The 16,338-nt window shown below is 38.7% G+C and overlaps 1 protein-coding gene across 1 annotated transcript in view; it reads right to left on the bottom strand.

Moving 5' to 3' along the window:
- The window catches only part of SOAT1 (sterol O-acyltransferase 1), a 66,518-nt gene that overhangs the window by 44,970 nt on the left and 5,210 nt on the right, over positions 1–16,338 (bottom strand). Inside the window, exon 2 of the mRNA XM_063104724.1 lies at positions 9,782–9,907. Within this exon, the coding sequence (XP_062960794.1) occupies positions 9,782–9,899 (118 nt within the window). The 5' untranslated portion in view covers positions 9,900–9,907. The remainder of the gene's footprint in view (positions 1–9,781; positions 9,908–16,338) is intronic.

The raw sequence follows: 16,338 nt of genomic DNA, 5'->3' as shown, positions 1-16,338 counted from the left end.
CTCTCCCACAAATCAACTAATTTACAACTATTAAAAAGCAACGACAGCCAAGCTGGGGCTGCTAGACCTCAGGGGAAGAGGAGGAGAGACCTACAGAGTTCATGAAGGCGAGAGACGCCATGATGAGAGAAAGAAAAACCACTCCAACCATTTCAAATCCCAGCCATTTCCAGGCTAGAGGTGCTGAGTATGTGAAGCAGGAGCCAACAAAAGCTGCAGCTGTGCCCTTCCAATAAAGTTGCTTGCAGACAACAGGGGAGTGGAGGGCCTTGGTGGCCCCCAGGCCAGCAAGACCAATAATAGGGGTCTCAAGGAGCCACAACAAATGAAAAAGCACTCAGAGGCTGGTGAGTCAGCACAAGGGACTGGAGCACAGCCTGTCCCATGGGAAGTGTTTGGAGCACAGGCAGTGGGGGAGACAGGCCCACCGGGAGAACACTGGGGCACAGCAAGGACAGCTGATCTGCCTCCCAATCAGCATAGGACCACTCAGAGGAGACTGGTCAGGAATACAGAATTTCACGGGGTGCAGTTTGATGAAAAGACTCAGGCCCAGACCAGAGTTTCTATACAACCCAGGTGCAGCAGATTTCACTAAACTTGGCAGTACCTGTAAAGTCAACCATTAAAACCTGAGCTGCACAAAAAGCTTTCCTGAGGGACTCAGCAGCAGAGCAGCAATTTAGCTCAAGTACTGGTCCCCACAGGAAGTTCTCCAACTTTAGAAGTAAGCAAAGGACAACAAATTAGTTCCAGCACAGAGTTTAAGTGGTGGAAACAGCAAATAATCCAACACAGAACTAAAAGAAAAAACAGTTTTCCTCTGTTTTTGCCCAGGGTCCTAAAGCATGGATCTGAGGACCAGATCCTCTGCCCACAACCAGGCACACTGCCCATACCACAGGGCCTGCCTGGGATCCTGAGGCATGGATCTGAGGACCGGACTGCCTCCCACAACGAGGCACACCACCAGCGCCATGGGGCCCACCCCAGATCCTGAGGCATGGAGCCAGGAGACACCAGCAACTAGGTAAGAAGCATGCCAAAAATATCACCTCTATGTGGGTGGCCCGCCACAGCCACCTCAAAACCACAGCTGCTGCAAAAGCAGCTAGACACCACAACCACTGTGCAGATGGTCCACCAGCCACTGGAGTGAATTGACAAAGGAGAGTCACCAGCAGAGACCAAAGAAAAGAGGATGTCTCTCTCCACAAAGCCCATTCCGGAGAGACAGAAGAAGCATCTGCTCTATGATAATATCAGGGGACCTGAACACATCTCTCAGCATTGGACAGATCATCTAGGCAACAAATCAACAGAGTAAGCATTATTCTTTCAGAAGGAGAGAAGAAATCTAGGGTTATCAGAGGTGGGAGGGGAGAGAGAGGGGGATGGGGAGAGATTGGACAAGGGGCATAAAGAATAAGTACAATTTGTAACAATATACATACTAGTAATATTGATTTGATCAACATATGTCAATATTGAACACCAAAAATATGTATAATCAATTATGATTCAATAAAAATTAAAAATAAAAATAAAATAAAATGGTTATAGACCAATTGTGATTTATATGTCCATCTATTGCTTTTGTAGATTACCCATGATAACTTTAAAGATATCAATTTGTTGTCCTCATGCTACATAAATTTTAGCTACTCCCTCTTTCCTTAGTCCTTGTTCAAGAAATACAAGATGGTTTGTTTTCAGTAAGAAACAAATTACTGAACCATGTGTATAATTTTTTAAATCTGAAATAATATGTACTCACTGAAAAAATTGAAACACTATGAGAATGTCATAAAATAATACTTCCCTCAAGTAATCATGTTATTCTTTTTTTCTACATGTTGGATCAGATTTAGGATCTTGTCTGCAATTTGCTTTTTCTATACTTTAAAAAAAATTTTTTTATTGAATCAAAATCGATTATACATATTTTTGAGGTTCAGCATTGACATATGTTGATCAAATCAATATTACTTGCATTTACTGTTACAAATTGTACTTATTCTTTATGCCCCTTGTCCAGTCTCTCCCTGTCCCCCCCTCTCTCCCCACTACCACCTCTGATAACCCTCAATTTCTTCTTTCCTCCTGAAAGAGTAATGGTTACTCTGTTGCTTTGTTGCCTATGCCTCCTTGTGTCAATGAACTCCAGTGGCTGGTGGACTATCTCCATGGTGGTTGTGACATCTAGCCGCTTTTGCAGCAGCCGTGGTTATTGTGGTGGCTGTGGTGGGCCACCCACATGGAGGTGATTTTTTAGCATGCTCCTTGGTGCTGGCAGTATGCCGTGTTGTGGGAGGGGGTCTGGTCCCTGGTTGATGCCTCAGGACCCCAGTCAGGCCCCGAGGCACTGACAGTGTGCCTGGTTCTGGGAGGCAGTCCAGTCCTCGACTCCATACCTCAGGTCCCCTGGCGGGCCCCAAGGTACTGGCAGTGCACCTGGTTGAGGGAGGGGGGTCCAGTCCCTGGCTCAATGGCTCATGTCCCCGGGTGGGCCCCAAGTTGCTGGTGGTGTGCCTGGGCAAGAACTAATTTTTTATCCTTTGCTTACTTCTAAAATAGGGGAACTTCCTGTGGGAACCAGTACTTGAGCTGTGTGGTTGAGCTAAATTGTTGTTTTGCTGCTGATTCCCTAGGGAAAGCTTTTTGTGCAGCTCAGGTTTTAATGGTTGACTTTATACATACTTCCAGCTCTCCAGAGACCGCTGCCCCTGGGTTGTATAGAAACTAGTCTGGGCCTGAGTCTTTTCATCAAATTGCACCCCATGCAATTCTATATTCCTGACCAGTCTCCTCTGAGTGGTCCTGCACTGATTGGGGGGTGGACTGGCTGTCCCTGCTGTGCCCCAGTGTTCTCCCAGTGGGCCTGTCTCCCCCACCACCTGTGCTCCAAACACTTCCCATGGGATGGGCTGTATTCTGGTCCCTTGCACTGACTCATCAGCCTCTGAGTGGCTCCTGTTTTTCAATTGCTGAGGCTCCTCAGTTCTATGTGGGTCCACAGGACCCCTTTTAGTGGTCTTGCTGGCCTGGGGGCCACCAAGTCCCCCTTCTTCCCTGCTGCCTCCAAGCAACTCCATCCGAAGGGGCACAGCTGCGGCTTTTGCTGGCTCCTGCTCCATGCACTCCGCAGCTCCAGCCTTAAAGCAGCCACAGTCCAAAACACTCTGAGCAGTTTTTTCTTTCTCTCATCGTGGCTTCTCCCACCTTCATGAACTCCGTACGTCTCTCCTCCTCTTCCCCTGAGCTCTAGCAGCCCCAGCTTGGCTGTTGTTGCTTTTTTATAGTTGTAAATTGGTTGATTTGTGGGAGAGAGTGACACTGGGGACCATCTATTCTGCCTTCTTGACCAGAAGCCACTCTATAACCATTTTAAAGCTATAAACAGATTTCTATTCTATAATCACAATAATCCAGTTGAATAATATTATTCAACTAAAGTTAACTTTGGTTTATTTTTCTTTAATCACTACACCTGTATCATCTGTGTGGGCTGCCCATATGCATATGCAGTAAGAGAATTAGCCTTACTACCATTAAACTTTTACAACAAGATATGATCTTGTTGTAAATCAAGAGACAATTTCTGGTAGAAATACTAGAGGATTTCATGTAGACTATAATTCTCAGTTGATATAGAGCAGAGAGCTATAAAGCCACCTTGGGATCTGGAGTCAGAAGAGTTGGCAGCACCATCAATGAGAAGATAATACCTTAATGAACATAGTTCTATTTACTCATAAAAGGGCTTTCATATTTGCTATCCTTGACTTTGGATAAGAGGAAATCTAAGCACTGATGAGCTATAAAATTTGCCCAAAGTCATCCACATAGGTAGGTAGGCTGTCAATGCCTACATAAAACTTAAAGCCCTGTCTTCTGACTTCCTCCTGCCTTTCCAATTTTCTCTGAGTCTTCACATCCATGAAAACAAACCACAAATCCATCTGCACTACCCACCCCTCATGCTCTCTAAAAGCAGACAAAACACCACACACATAACACTATACTGTCTTAAACTCAATGCCTCTACAAACTCAAAGCCCTGGCTTGAGAGTCCTCTCCCAGTCTCTTCCTATCATCAGTGGCCAAACTCAAAATCTACTTCTGTGAGACTTTCCTCCATTCTTTTTTTTTTTTTTTTTAAAGATGACTGGTAAGGGGATCTTAACCCTTGACCTGGTGTTGTCAGCACCACGCTCTCCCAAGTGAGCTAATCGGCCATCCCTATATAGGGATCCGAACCCGTGGCCTTGATGTTATCAGCACCGCACTCTCCCAAGTGAGCTACAGGGCGACCCTAGACTTTCCTCCATTCTAAAGCAAGGATTTTTTCCCCTTCCAGTGGCCTCCTATGGTATTTGGTTACTATAACTCACTTAACTCCTTTTTATAACAAAGGATTATTTTTTGTTTCAGTATCTTATTCAACCCAACCTCAAGCTCCCTACTAACAAACCTAGTATGAAAGGTCCTTAACTGACACTAAATTAACCTGTTGGTTGGAAGGCAGTACATTACACTTTAATCTTTGATGCAAGTATTGCAGAGAAGGGCATAATTACATGACTACTAAGAACAATGCTTATTCTAAGAGCCCAGAATTTCAAGATTTAACTTTTTATAAAGTTATTAAGAATATCCAGATTCCAGAATGTTCCTGGTAGAACAAAGAAAAGACATAAAATACAAGCTCTTCCCTCACACTTCTCATCCTTACATATTTCTAGAAACTACACCTTAAAAACTGTCATAAAATTGATTGTATATTTTCCCTAATAGGACATTGTTACAATTTGTGGTTATATTCCTGCTCCAGGGCTTAGTAATATATGGAAATAAGAACAAGAATATATCCTCAGAAGCAAAAGACACAATTACAGGCCCCCTTTTCTTTCAAAATCATCAAGTCCTACCAATTAAAAATGAATGTATCTGGGCCAGCCCTGTGGCTCACTCAGGAGAGTGCAGCACTGGTTGCGCCAAGGCTGCGGGTTCGGATCCTATATAGGGATGGCTGGTGCGCTCACTGGCTGAGCGTGGTGCAGACAACACTGAGCCAGGGGTTGCGATCCCCTTACCAGTCACAAAAAAAAAAAAAAAGAATGTATCTATTATAGTTAGGCGAAATTATACTCAAATGATTTTTAGTAAATCTCCTAAAACATAAATTTGCCTTAAATATGTTACACTCCAGAAAAAAAAAATCATTAACATTCACTTTGCCCTCTTAAATTTTAAAAATCTTTTCAGGATTACTTTTTAGCTCAACTCTTTTTTTAAAAAGTTTAAAAGTTGTCATATAAAGTCTTAGCTAGTATCTTCTATTTCTTTTGACTAATCTTCCTATAATGAACTAAGATATTCAAACTCATTATTTTAATATCAAATCTATAAAAGTACTAAATTAATATTCAGTAACTTATTACTGCTGGTAATTATGTTATTTCTCATCATACAAGGCATTTTTGAAGTAGGTGAAATTTCTCACCTATCAAAATGCCATATATTTTATTTAAAAGGTCACATCTTCCATGACTGGAAAAAGTTTGGAAAAACAGGCACTTTCATATTGCTACTGGGAGTGCAGTTATTTCCAGAAGGCAATTTGGCAATACCTACCAAAATCTCATAAATATGCATTGTATTTGACCTAAAAACAATTTCCAGGAATGTATCCAAAAAAAATCATAAACACTTGAACTTTTGCTTAGCTGCACTTTCTAAAATAAATATGCATTGCTTTTACCCCAAGGTGGGGAAAATGTACTCTCAAGCTACTCAGCTAATGTGTATATATACCACAATTTTCTTATACAGTCATCCATCAATGGACATTTAGATTGGTTCCATCACGGGGCTATTGTAAATAGAGCTGCAATAAACATGGGAGTGCAGGAGGGTTCCTCTTTCTCCACATCCTCACCAGCATTTGTTATTCTCTGTCTTTTTTATAATAGCCAGTCTGATTGAGGTGAGGTGATATCTCAATGTGGTTTTGATTTGCATTTCCCTGATGATTAGTGATGTTCAGCATTTTTTCATATACCTGTTGGCCTAAAATGGTGAATTTTCTAGAATGTGAACTATATCAATAAAAAGTTAGGAAGAATGGAAGGGAAAAAGGAAAAGAGAAGGGGACAGAGGAGGAAAAGGGAGAAAAAGATGAAGGAAGAAAGAAAAAGAAAAAAAAGGACACCTAGATCAATCTCTATTCAAAACATATTTCCACATTTTGAATAAAGACAGAACCAGTTAATGGCAGAACTAATACTGGGTCTAAATGAGACTCCAAATTTTAACATTTCCTATTAATTTATGCAGGGCCCTCATTTCTATTTACTTCTCCTAGAAGTAAACAATTCCATGGTATACAAGTTGAGTATCCCTTATCCTAAATGCTTGGAACCAGAAGTGTTTTAGATTTCAGATTTTTTTCAGATCCTGAAATATTTGCACATACATAATGAGATGTTAGGGATGGAATCTAAGTCTAGTCACAAAATTCATTTATGTTTCATATATACTTTATACAAATAGCCTGAAGGTAATTTTATGCAATATTTTCAATAATTTTGTGCGTAAAACAAAGTTCTCTGACTGTGAAATTTTCCACTTGTGGTGTCATGTTGGCACTCAAAAAATTTTGGATTTTGAAGCATTTCAGAGTTTTGGATTAGGTATGTTCAATCTGTATTAGCAGAGATGCAAATCAGAAAGTAAAAGCAGAAATAACATCAAGGTACACTAACAGTCATAAAAAGAGGTAGTAACACCAAGGTCAAGGGTTCTTCTGATCCCCATACCCACCACTCACCCAAAAAAAAAAAAAAAAAAAAAAAAAACTAAAGGTAGTAAGAAACAAAGGTTTTAAAAATTTAAACAGGCATAAGAAACATCAAAAACAGCAGGATAGGTTTATAGAATGTAAAGGTAAATGTTGCAATCTGGCACTGTATATTAAAATAAATATTTAAAAATATAACATTCTTTGACCCTGCAATTCCCCTTTAGGCATCTGACAGATACGTAAAGATGTTCACTACAGTTTGTTTTCAGTAGAAAAAACAGAAATAACAAATATTCAGAGACACAAGTAAATTTCATATGACATACAAAAATGCAGTACTTTGCAGCCACTCATGATTTCACAATGGAAAGATGTCTACAATGTATTGTTGAGACCCAAAATACTAAACAACAGTAAAACAGCCTATGTAAAATGTTACATATTTATGGGAATGAAATATATCCATAAAGATTTATAACTCATTACTGAATGATAGAATTTTGGGTCATTTTTACTTTATTCTTTTCTGTATACTTTGAATTAATTGAGCACCTTATATATATCACACCACAATAAAAACTTTAAGATAAGTATTTATCACTTTTAAAATCAAGTAATGATAACATTTTCAACTTGGACAGAAATTAGTTATCTTCACAACTGGAATTATTTCAAACAAATACTACAAAAATACAAGAAAGTTAATGGTTCATAATTTCACCTGGATAAACTAGAGATACTTTTGTGGAAATGTGAACTAAATACTGCACCAGTCACTATGATGGTCACAATTAATTCAATAACCCAAAAGGGGGGTACTGTATAATTTAAAGAAACCAGGATACTTCTAAAAATGAAAGGAGGCACTACAAAGAATTACACTGGACATATGTTAAAAACTAGGACTAAACTGGGCAAGTTAGGACATAAGGTCATCCTAACAATAAATTACTACAATTAAAACCACAGAACAAGAATCCAAGAATTATGCAGGTTGAGTTTAATGAAAAAGTTGGGTCTGAAAGTTCTTGCTAGTGTTTTTGACCACCAATGCCAGTCAGTATTATCCAGCAAGCTTTTCCAAACCTAACATTCCTGGACCCTCCCCCAGGATATTCTGACTCAGTAAATCCATAATGTGGTCCAAGAAGTTGTTTTTTTTCTTTTCACTGGTGATTCTCATGCACACCCCAATTGAGAAGTGACACACTAAGACCTGACTCAAACTTCAACCTGGATATGAATCACCTGGGGATCTTATTAAAATGAAATTTTCATTCAGGGCCGGCCCGTGGCTCACTTGGGAGAGTGTGGTGCTGATAACACCAAGGCCACGGGTTTGGATCCTATATAGGGACGGCCGGTTAGCTTACTGGCTGAGCGTGGTGCTGACAACACCAAGCCAAGAGTTAAGGTCCCCTTACCGGTCATCTTTAAAAAAAAAAAAAAAAAATGAAATTTCCATTCAATAAATGTGAGGTGAGGCATTTCTAACAAGCTCCAAGGTGGTTCTGATTGGAAGGCCACACTGACTGGCCTGTCATTCTTTAAGCCCTTGCTCTCAAAAACCACATTTTATCCATCCACTAACTCCCCAAGGTGAACAAATGTTAAAATAGATGGAGAAACAAATATTCAGATAAGCATTACCGAGAAGACTGTCATACTTCTTGATTTAGGGTTAACAATTCAGTTTTTAACACCTGCACTAAAACTGGAATGATTAAAACTTAATGAACTAAGACAATAAGGAGTATTGAAAATATGTAGAAATTAGACTAATTTGGAAAGCTTTTTTAAAATTGGGACATAAGGAGAACAATAGTATCTGGGGACAAAGAGTTTCAATACAAATTTTTCCATCTCCAGGAACTGGAAGGAAAAACAAATTTATGTGAAGCTTCTAACATGTGCGAATGCAGGCAAGGGAAACAACCTGGGTTATCACTAAGTCCCTACATCATGGAAAACGACTGTTTCTCCCCAATGTTGGCTCATCCTCCTAGGCATAGATTTCACATTTTATATCACATTAAAACTAGCCCATATGCAATATAAATATGTCATATATAAAGCTAATTAAAAGTCTAACAGTCAGTACACTTCATTATGCCAACATAAGCATCAAGATTTACAATTCCTTGTGGGATCCAGCTGCTGATATTTACAATTAAATTTAAGTAGGAAGGGCAAAAGAATGTTTCTTTATGAAAGAAGTCTCAGAATGCCAAAGACAATATATCTCAAAGTTCCACCCCTATTTGTTAACTAAACAAGCCTCAAATTTCATATCCTTGTTAAAAATCAAACCTATACAAATGCCATCTCAAAAATAAATACTGATGCAATAGATGACCTCAATCTGAGTTTCATTTACAAATCCATCATTCTTGATCGTAAACCATGACCTTAACAAGCACTGTCATAGTCTTCTTTTTATTCATGCAGTAAGCAAACTTGGATACAAGAACTAATAAAACTCCCTAATCTCTCCCTCTCCCCCAAGATTTATAGCTCAGTATTGAAATAGGTTAGATACCCTGCTAATTGCTTGCATTTTACTCATTATAACAGTAATTAGTAAATATATTGTAAGAGTATTGCACTTACTTGTAATAATCTAATTATATGTGTAATTTGGGGGGTTTTGTCATTCACTTACCTTGAAGATCCATATGGCAAACATGTCTGTATTGATTACTGCTATAGCCCCAGCACCTGGCAGGGCACCTCAATAATTACTGGTAAGTTAGGTGGTTGAATGAGTGAATGATGTCTAAAACACAGTAGATACCCAATAGATGTTCACTGAATTAACAAGAAAGGACTTGTTTTCTAATTTCTTTGTTACCAGATATATAAAACTCTATCAATACCCATTCCTAATAAAGAGAACTAGAGATGGCAATTCCTATTCTAGAACATTAAATTCGTTCTCTATTTCATTAATTTGCCTCAAAAACTTAAAAGCCTCACCATTACTAGGTGTCTCTGGGGATTCCTTCGTAGGGTTTCTCTGGTCTTCATCTTCCTCAGTATTTTCACTGGATTTTGACCTCCTGTTTCTTAGAGACATCTTCTCTTCACCCACCATTGTGTTGTCTAGGAAAAAATATATAAAAAGCTTTGAACTAAATATCTGACAGGTGAATTTCATAATACCACCATATTTATGGGAGGTGAAAACTGGTGATATATTATCTTCCTTTTGTTTTACTTTAATCATGTTTAAGCATTTTCTGAGTACAAGATACTATACCAAATCTGAAGAAATTAGCTCCTATGAAGTAACTGGCTGGTTTCAAAGATCCTTTTTAAACATAGCCCACATTCTTAAAAACAATTTAGTTGAACTACAAAGCAAAAGTACATGAAAAATTAAGAATAGCAAAAGCATGTAATTACAAAGATGCCACAAGGTAGAGTACAACAATAACCAAGTCAAAGGTAAAAACAATAAATACCTTAAGTTCAGAGACAGAAGAGATCAGTAAAACATATAAAGGTTTCACAGAAAAGAAGGTATTTTGGAGTGAGTCTTGAAAGTTGAGAACAGTGCACTCCATGTATGAGAAAGTATTAAAACAAAGAACTTATAAGCCCTGTTCAGGGGACCATGACTGAATCAGACTACTAGAGAACAAAAAACAAGATTTTGTGGAGTATCTGCTCTGTGCAAGGACCCTGCTGAGTACTCTACATTTTCTCATTTAATCTTCTTAACAATTCTGCAAAAAAGATGTTGTTACCCCCAGTTCTCATATGAGAAGACAAAGGCTCAGAGCAGTTACTATCAATGCCCTCCACCCACGTACCAGGAACACACCTATAGTTGAACAAGTTGAGTTTATTAAGAACACACACCAGGGGAAATTAAAGATATTAGAAATGGGATTTGGCTAGGTGATTTTTGAAAAGTGTCCTAGGAAGGAGGAGTTTACTCTGGCTTGGGAACTGTCAGAAAGCAGATATCATTATATGATTGGGTATAACAATAAATCTTCTCTATAAGGGGCAGACTAGAAGAAAACTAAAGCTGTAATTGGTAAAGCAAGAAGCACTTATATTAGCCTGGAGAGGAGAATGTTTGGTATTTTGTGGCTTGGACGATGTTCATTTCTCATCTGTGTTCAAACATGATTATGGATGGTCTTGTTTTTATCTTCATACACCATGGTCACAGAATGGCCTTGCCTGACGCTGATGTTCAATGAAGTTGTTTGTGTTCAACAGAACATCAAAAAGCCCTACCTGTTAAGTGCCAGGCTGGCTTGTAGCAACACCAGGGCCTGGCTGATAGTACCAGGGCAGCTTCAGGATGCTAGGGGCTGCTTTTCTTCTCATTACAGTAACTTGCCGGAGACCACACAGCTAATGACAGAGTCAGATCTGAACTTCCATTAGTCAGATCCAAACTACAAACACAACTATTTAAAAAAAAAAAAGTTGGTAACAGAAATGTGATGAGGGAAAAGACTGGAAAAAAAAAAACAACAGTCAAATTCTACAGGCCTAAAAATTAAAACTTTTTTCAGGCAGGCAGTGGTGAGCCATTTTAAGCACTGAATAATACGATCAGCATTAAATTTTAGGGAGATGAATATCAAGATAGTAAAAAGCTAGGCTGGCCAGTTAGCTCTCTTCACTAGTGCAGTGCTGAGGACACCGAGGTCACAGATTTGGATCCCTTTACTGGCCGGCCACCAAAAAAAAAAAAACACCAAAAGATAGTACAAAGCTTACTCTAAAGCAGTGTTTCACTATGTAATGACATTTTCATTAGCCTAAAGCAAGAAAAGAAAAATAAAGTACTTTTTACATTATTTTTAAAGCTACATATATTTCAATTCTAAGATTATGGTCTTCCTAAGCTATTATGTTAAAATGTCCTTTTCTGAATGAAATATGGCTTATGGTGAGTTTGCTTGCTTTTTCAATTAATCACTGCTTGGAAATTAAAACTGACAAATCTAGATCAGTTCCCTTCTAATTTTTTTCTGAAATCATACAAATGAAACATAATTGAGGAATAGGAGATAAATATATCAAGCAGAAATTTTAGGAAACCAATAAGATCTAAATTAAGAGGAATCTAGGAAAGATGTCAGGGCTACTGATAAAGATTTTAAAGTTATCTGTGTAAGAGTGACAGAGGAAGCCACAAGAGCATCTAATTCTCCAACAGAAATGATAAGAGAAGTGAGAACTGAAAACTAAACTTTGAGGGGTGCCCTTAAAGGAAGTAGAATAGAAATCAGGGAAGAAAACAGTGACAGAAAGTTGCAAAAGGCACTGAGATGTTTCAAAAAGGAAGGAATTTTATAAGGGATAATGTGGAATTTATTTATTTATTTAAAAGATGACTGGTAAGGGGATCTTAACCCTTGACTTGGTGTTGTCAGCACCACGCTCAGCCAGCGAGCTAACCAGCCATCCCTATATGGGATCCGAACCCGGGGCCTTGGTGTTATCAGCACCACACTCTCCCGAGTGAGCCACGGGCCGGCCCGATAATGTGGAATTTAAAACAGACACTTATTTTAAAGAGCATATAACAAAAATTTAAAAGATAAAGGACAGCAAAATAAGAAAATTGAAAATTACTGGAATACTTCAAAAAGTTCTGGAAAGACTGGTATTATCTTTTAATTCTATTGTCACACGAACTTTTTGATTTACCCTTATAAATGCCAGATTAAAGTTTATTACCAAAGCCCTATGAGACAGTATATAGCACAGTGTAATGTATCTCACCCAGAATAATAACAGCTAACTTTTGAGTGCTAATGTGCTTTATGTGTATTAAGTATTTAAATCTCAATATTAAGCAGCATCAGTAGTAACAGGAGTAATAACATCAACAGCTTTGATTTAATGAGCAATTATTACACACTTCCCAAGCACTGTTCTGCTAAGTTCTTTACTTTTTGTTTGTTTTTGCATCTCAACCCTTGACCTTGGTGTTATCAAGCACCATGCTCTACCAAGTGAGCTAACCAGCCAGGCTTACATTTTCTTATTTAAACTTTACAACTTTAGATAGGTATTTTACAGATGAGAAGTATATAGTGTAGGGAGGTGATTTAACATGTCTCAAATCATATAATTCTCCAACAGCAGAACTGGAATTCAAAACAAGGATTATTGGATCCTACAACCTACTGTCTAATCACTAGGTTGCCTCTAACTCACTTCTGCTAAGGTTCCCTTGACCACCATCTCTCATCTTACCCTATCTGCAGTCCCACTGCACACTGCACCTCATCTCACGTTATTTCATCCTATAATCAGAGAATGATACTATCAGCCTCTTACACTAAGCCTAAGCTTCTCAAAGACAGAGAAACTATGTAGCATTTTCTCCTTGAATCCCCAAAATCTAGTGGGGAATACCTGGAGCACAATAGGCATGCATTAGGAGAGAGACTGAATGTATTGGTTAATACCATAACCAAATAGTCTAAGTAACAGTGCTCTAAACTTACAGAATCCAGAGGAAGATATATGCTGGGAGGATGCCAATGAACATCATCTTTACCGTTAACAGCCTTATACTGTACATCCTACACAACAATTAGATCTACAACTGTTCTTTTTTTTTTTTTTTTTAAAGATGACTGGTAAGGGGATCTTAACCCTTCACTTGGTGGTGTCAGCACCACGCTCGCCCAAGAAGGCTAACCGACCATCCCTATATAGGGATCTGAATCTGCGGCCTTGGTGTTATCAGCACCACACTCTCCCAAGAAGGCTAACGGACCATCCCTATATAGGGATCTGAACCTCTGGCCTTGGTGTTATCAGCACCACACTCTCCCAAGTGAGCCACGGGCTGGCCCTACAACTGTTCTTAATTGGGGGTGGGGGGGGGTCCCCTAGACTCTTAAGGGTATGCACAAACTACTTTAAATAGTTATCTCATGTCGATTAGAGGCACTAATTAAAAGGTGAAAAAAATACTTAATAAACTAAGTTTGACAGACAGATAAATGCTATTTAACAGGTAAAAGAAAAAAAATTAAACGGGGGTACACTATAAAAAAGTTAAAAATTAAAGGAATCCTTGGTGATGAGATTAGGAACCATCAGCCTAGTCTAGAGAAAACCTTAATCAAAAGCTAAAACATACAGTTTTTTGTATGACCAATCATACCTCAATAAAGCAATTTTAAAAAGAAGAGAAGCGGGGAGGCACAAGCATGGAAATGGGGTAGGGGGGAGATGGCTAAAATACAGGTACTGAGTTTATACAAGCACTGCCATAGGAATTTAATCTACTTATTTCAGAAGTGAGCCAAAGGAAAAAAGGTTCTCTCTTCATAACAAAATCTTTATCATTATATCATAGTTTATGTTAATAACTTTAGCCCTGATTTTCTCTACCTAACAGGAAATGAGAAATGTAATACGGTGGAAAAACATCAAAACAACGATGTTCAAGAGGTTTAAATCCCTGCTCTGTCATACCATTGTGTCCTTGGGTAAATCCTCCAATCTCTCTAAATCTGTCTCTATCTAGAAAATGGAGATAAATACTACTGCTCAGGGTTATCATAGCAAAAAAAGATACTAAAGTGCCAGTGTTTTACTTTCAATAACTAAGTTTTAAAAACTAAGTGATCCGACAGTTACATGTCCACTTCCTGCAGGCTAAATGATAACCGAACATTAAGTTTGCATCATCCCTCAAATTCATGTTTGTTTTTAAGATGTAGTAGATGAGAGTAAATAAAATGCCATAATTATATACTTTCTCAAATGTGGCTTAAATACCATGTGGCTTCCAAGAAAATATTGACAAATTTTACTACTGTCATATATACAGATGTTAGAAAGGAGAACTATTACTTAAAACGGCTCACCTCAATTTTGACCAAATCCTCAAATCATGTAAAACATAAGATTATGAGACTATCTCTGAATTGAGCTCTTCCTGCCATGCATGTCAGTGTATGGCTGTGTATGCAGGAAATGAAGGCAAATTATAGTAACGCTCAGCTCAATTGTTCCTTCTTTAGACAAAAGAATCATTTTGGCCTCTGAGTGGAAAGCAGACCACAAGGGCAAGAGTGTAAGCAAAGGGCCAGTTTGCAGACTACTGCAATCATCCAGGTGAGAGGTGAAGATAGGATGAAATTTTCAACCACCATCTAAAATAGGACCTCTGTGAATCTATCACCTTACCAACCAAGACACTAGCTAGGCAAACTACTTTAGCTGTTGCAAAGACAAAAACTCAAACTGTAATTAATGCTAAATGGTTTCTAAGTGCTAACATGGATCATTGACCTTTTATGCGAGGTTTGCCAGTTTCTTCTTGTCCTCCCATTAAGATAGGACCTGAAGGGTGTGTAGTCCCCGTGTTTACTATTACTTCCAGGTTACCACTGTTTTTTTCTTTCCTTCCTTAAATATCTCAACCAGATTACCACACCTGATACCTTTCCTTGTTGCAGGTATGCACTGTTTTCCTGGGCACTCACATCATTCACAGGATTTAAACACCTCACTCACTCTCTATGCACCCTCTATCCCCCACTTTCCCTACCACTAATTCTTCCACACCTTTACTTCAACATCCATGTACCCAGATCCATCAGATACCTAGCTCTAAGCTCTTTGACTTCTTCCTGTCTCCAACAAGCCATTTTTAAGTCCCAGTCACATCTTCCATAGAATTTACTGTTACCAATAACTATACCATGTCCATAATTGATTTTCATCATCTAACCCTCTGGCCACCACCAGTTCACTTACTCTGATACCTTCACACTGCTTCTTTGATAACTCTCTCCCACTACCAGGGCGACTTCTCAGAGTTCCAGACTCACATTCAGTGGTCTACTTGACACCTTCATGTGGATGTCTTATAGGCATCTCAAGCTTAACGTGGCCCAAACTGAACAACTGACATTCCCTCCAATTCTACTCATCTTCCCCATCTTAGTTAATGGGACTACCTGTCACTCTCTGCTCAGATTTTTTCTTTTTCAAAAACCTAGGAGTCTTCCTTGATTCTTTACTTTCCCTTATCCAGTCCAATGGCAAGTCCATTTGTAACCTCTTACCACTCTCAGTGCATTCTATACCATTATCACCTCTTACTGTAGTAGCCTCCTAACTGGTCTAATTTTTTATTTTTATTTTTTCTGGTTTTCTTTCCCTTTAATCATTTTTTGTTTTCTTTTTTTCTTTTTGTTTTAACTGGTCTATTTTTAAAACCCAGTGCCCAAAGTAATCCTTTAAAAAAGTAAATCAGATCTAGTCACTCCTCTACTCAAAACCTTTCAAAACACTGGATTTTGTTCTAAGTCCTCACCACGGTCTAGTAACTCCTTCATTACCTACCACTCATGGCTTACCCCCTAACACCTTCAACCTCATCTCCTACAATTCTCTCACTCTAGTTACTTTGGCCTTGTTTCCTGAACAAGCCAAGCTCATTCCCACCTAAAGGACTTTGCTACTCCCTCTGCCTGGAACATCTACCCCCAGATACCCTCAAGGCATTCTCCTCTACTTCATTCAAGTTC

This window comes from Cynocephalus volans, chromosome 8 (genome assembly GCF_027409185.1).
Source record: "Cynocephalus volans isolate mCynVol1 chromosome 8, mCynVol1.pri, whole genome shotgun sequence".
NCBI classification, from domain to species: domain Eukaryota; kingdom Metazoa; phylum Chordata; class Mammalia; order Dermoptera; family Cynocephalidae; genus Cynocephalus; species Cynocephalus volans.
Note: the sequence above shows the minus strand (reverse complement) of the source record. Positions and strands in the feature narration are given on the sequence as shown.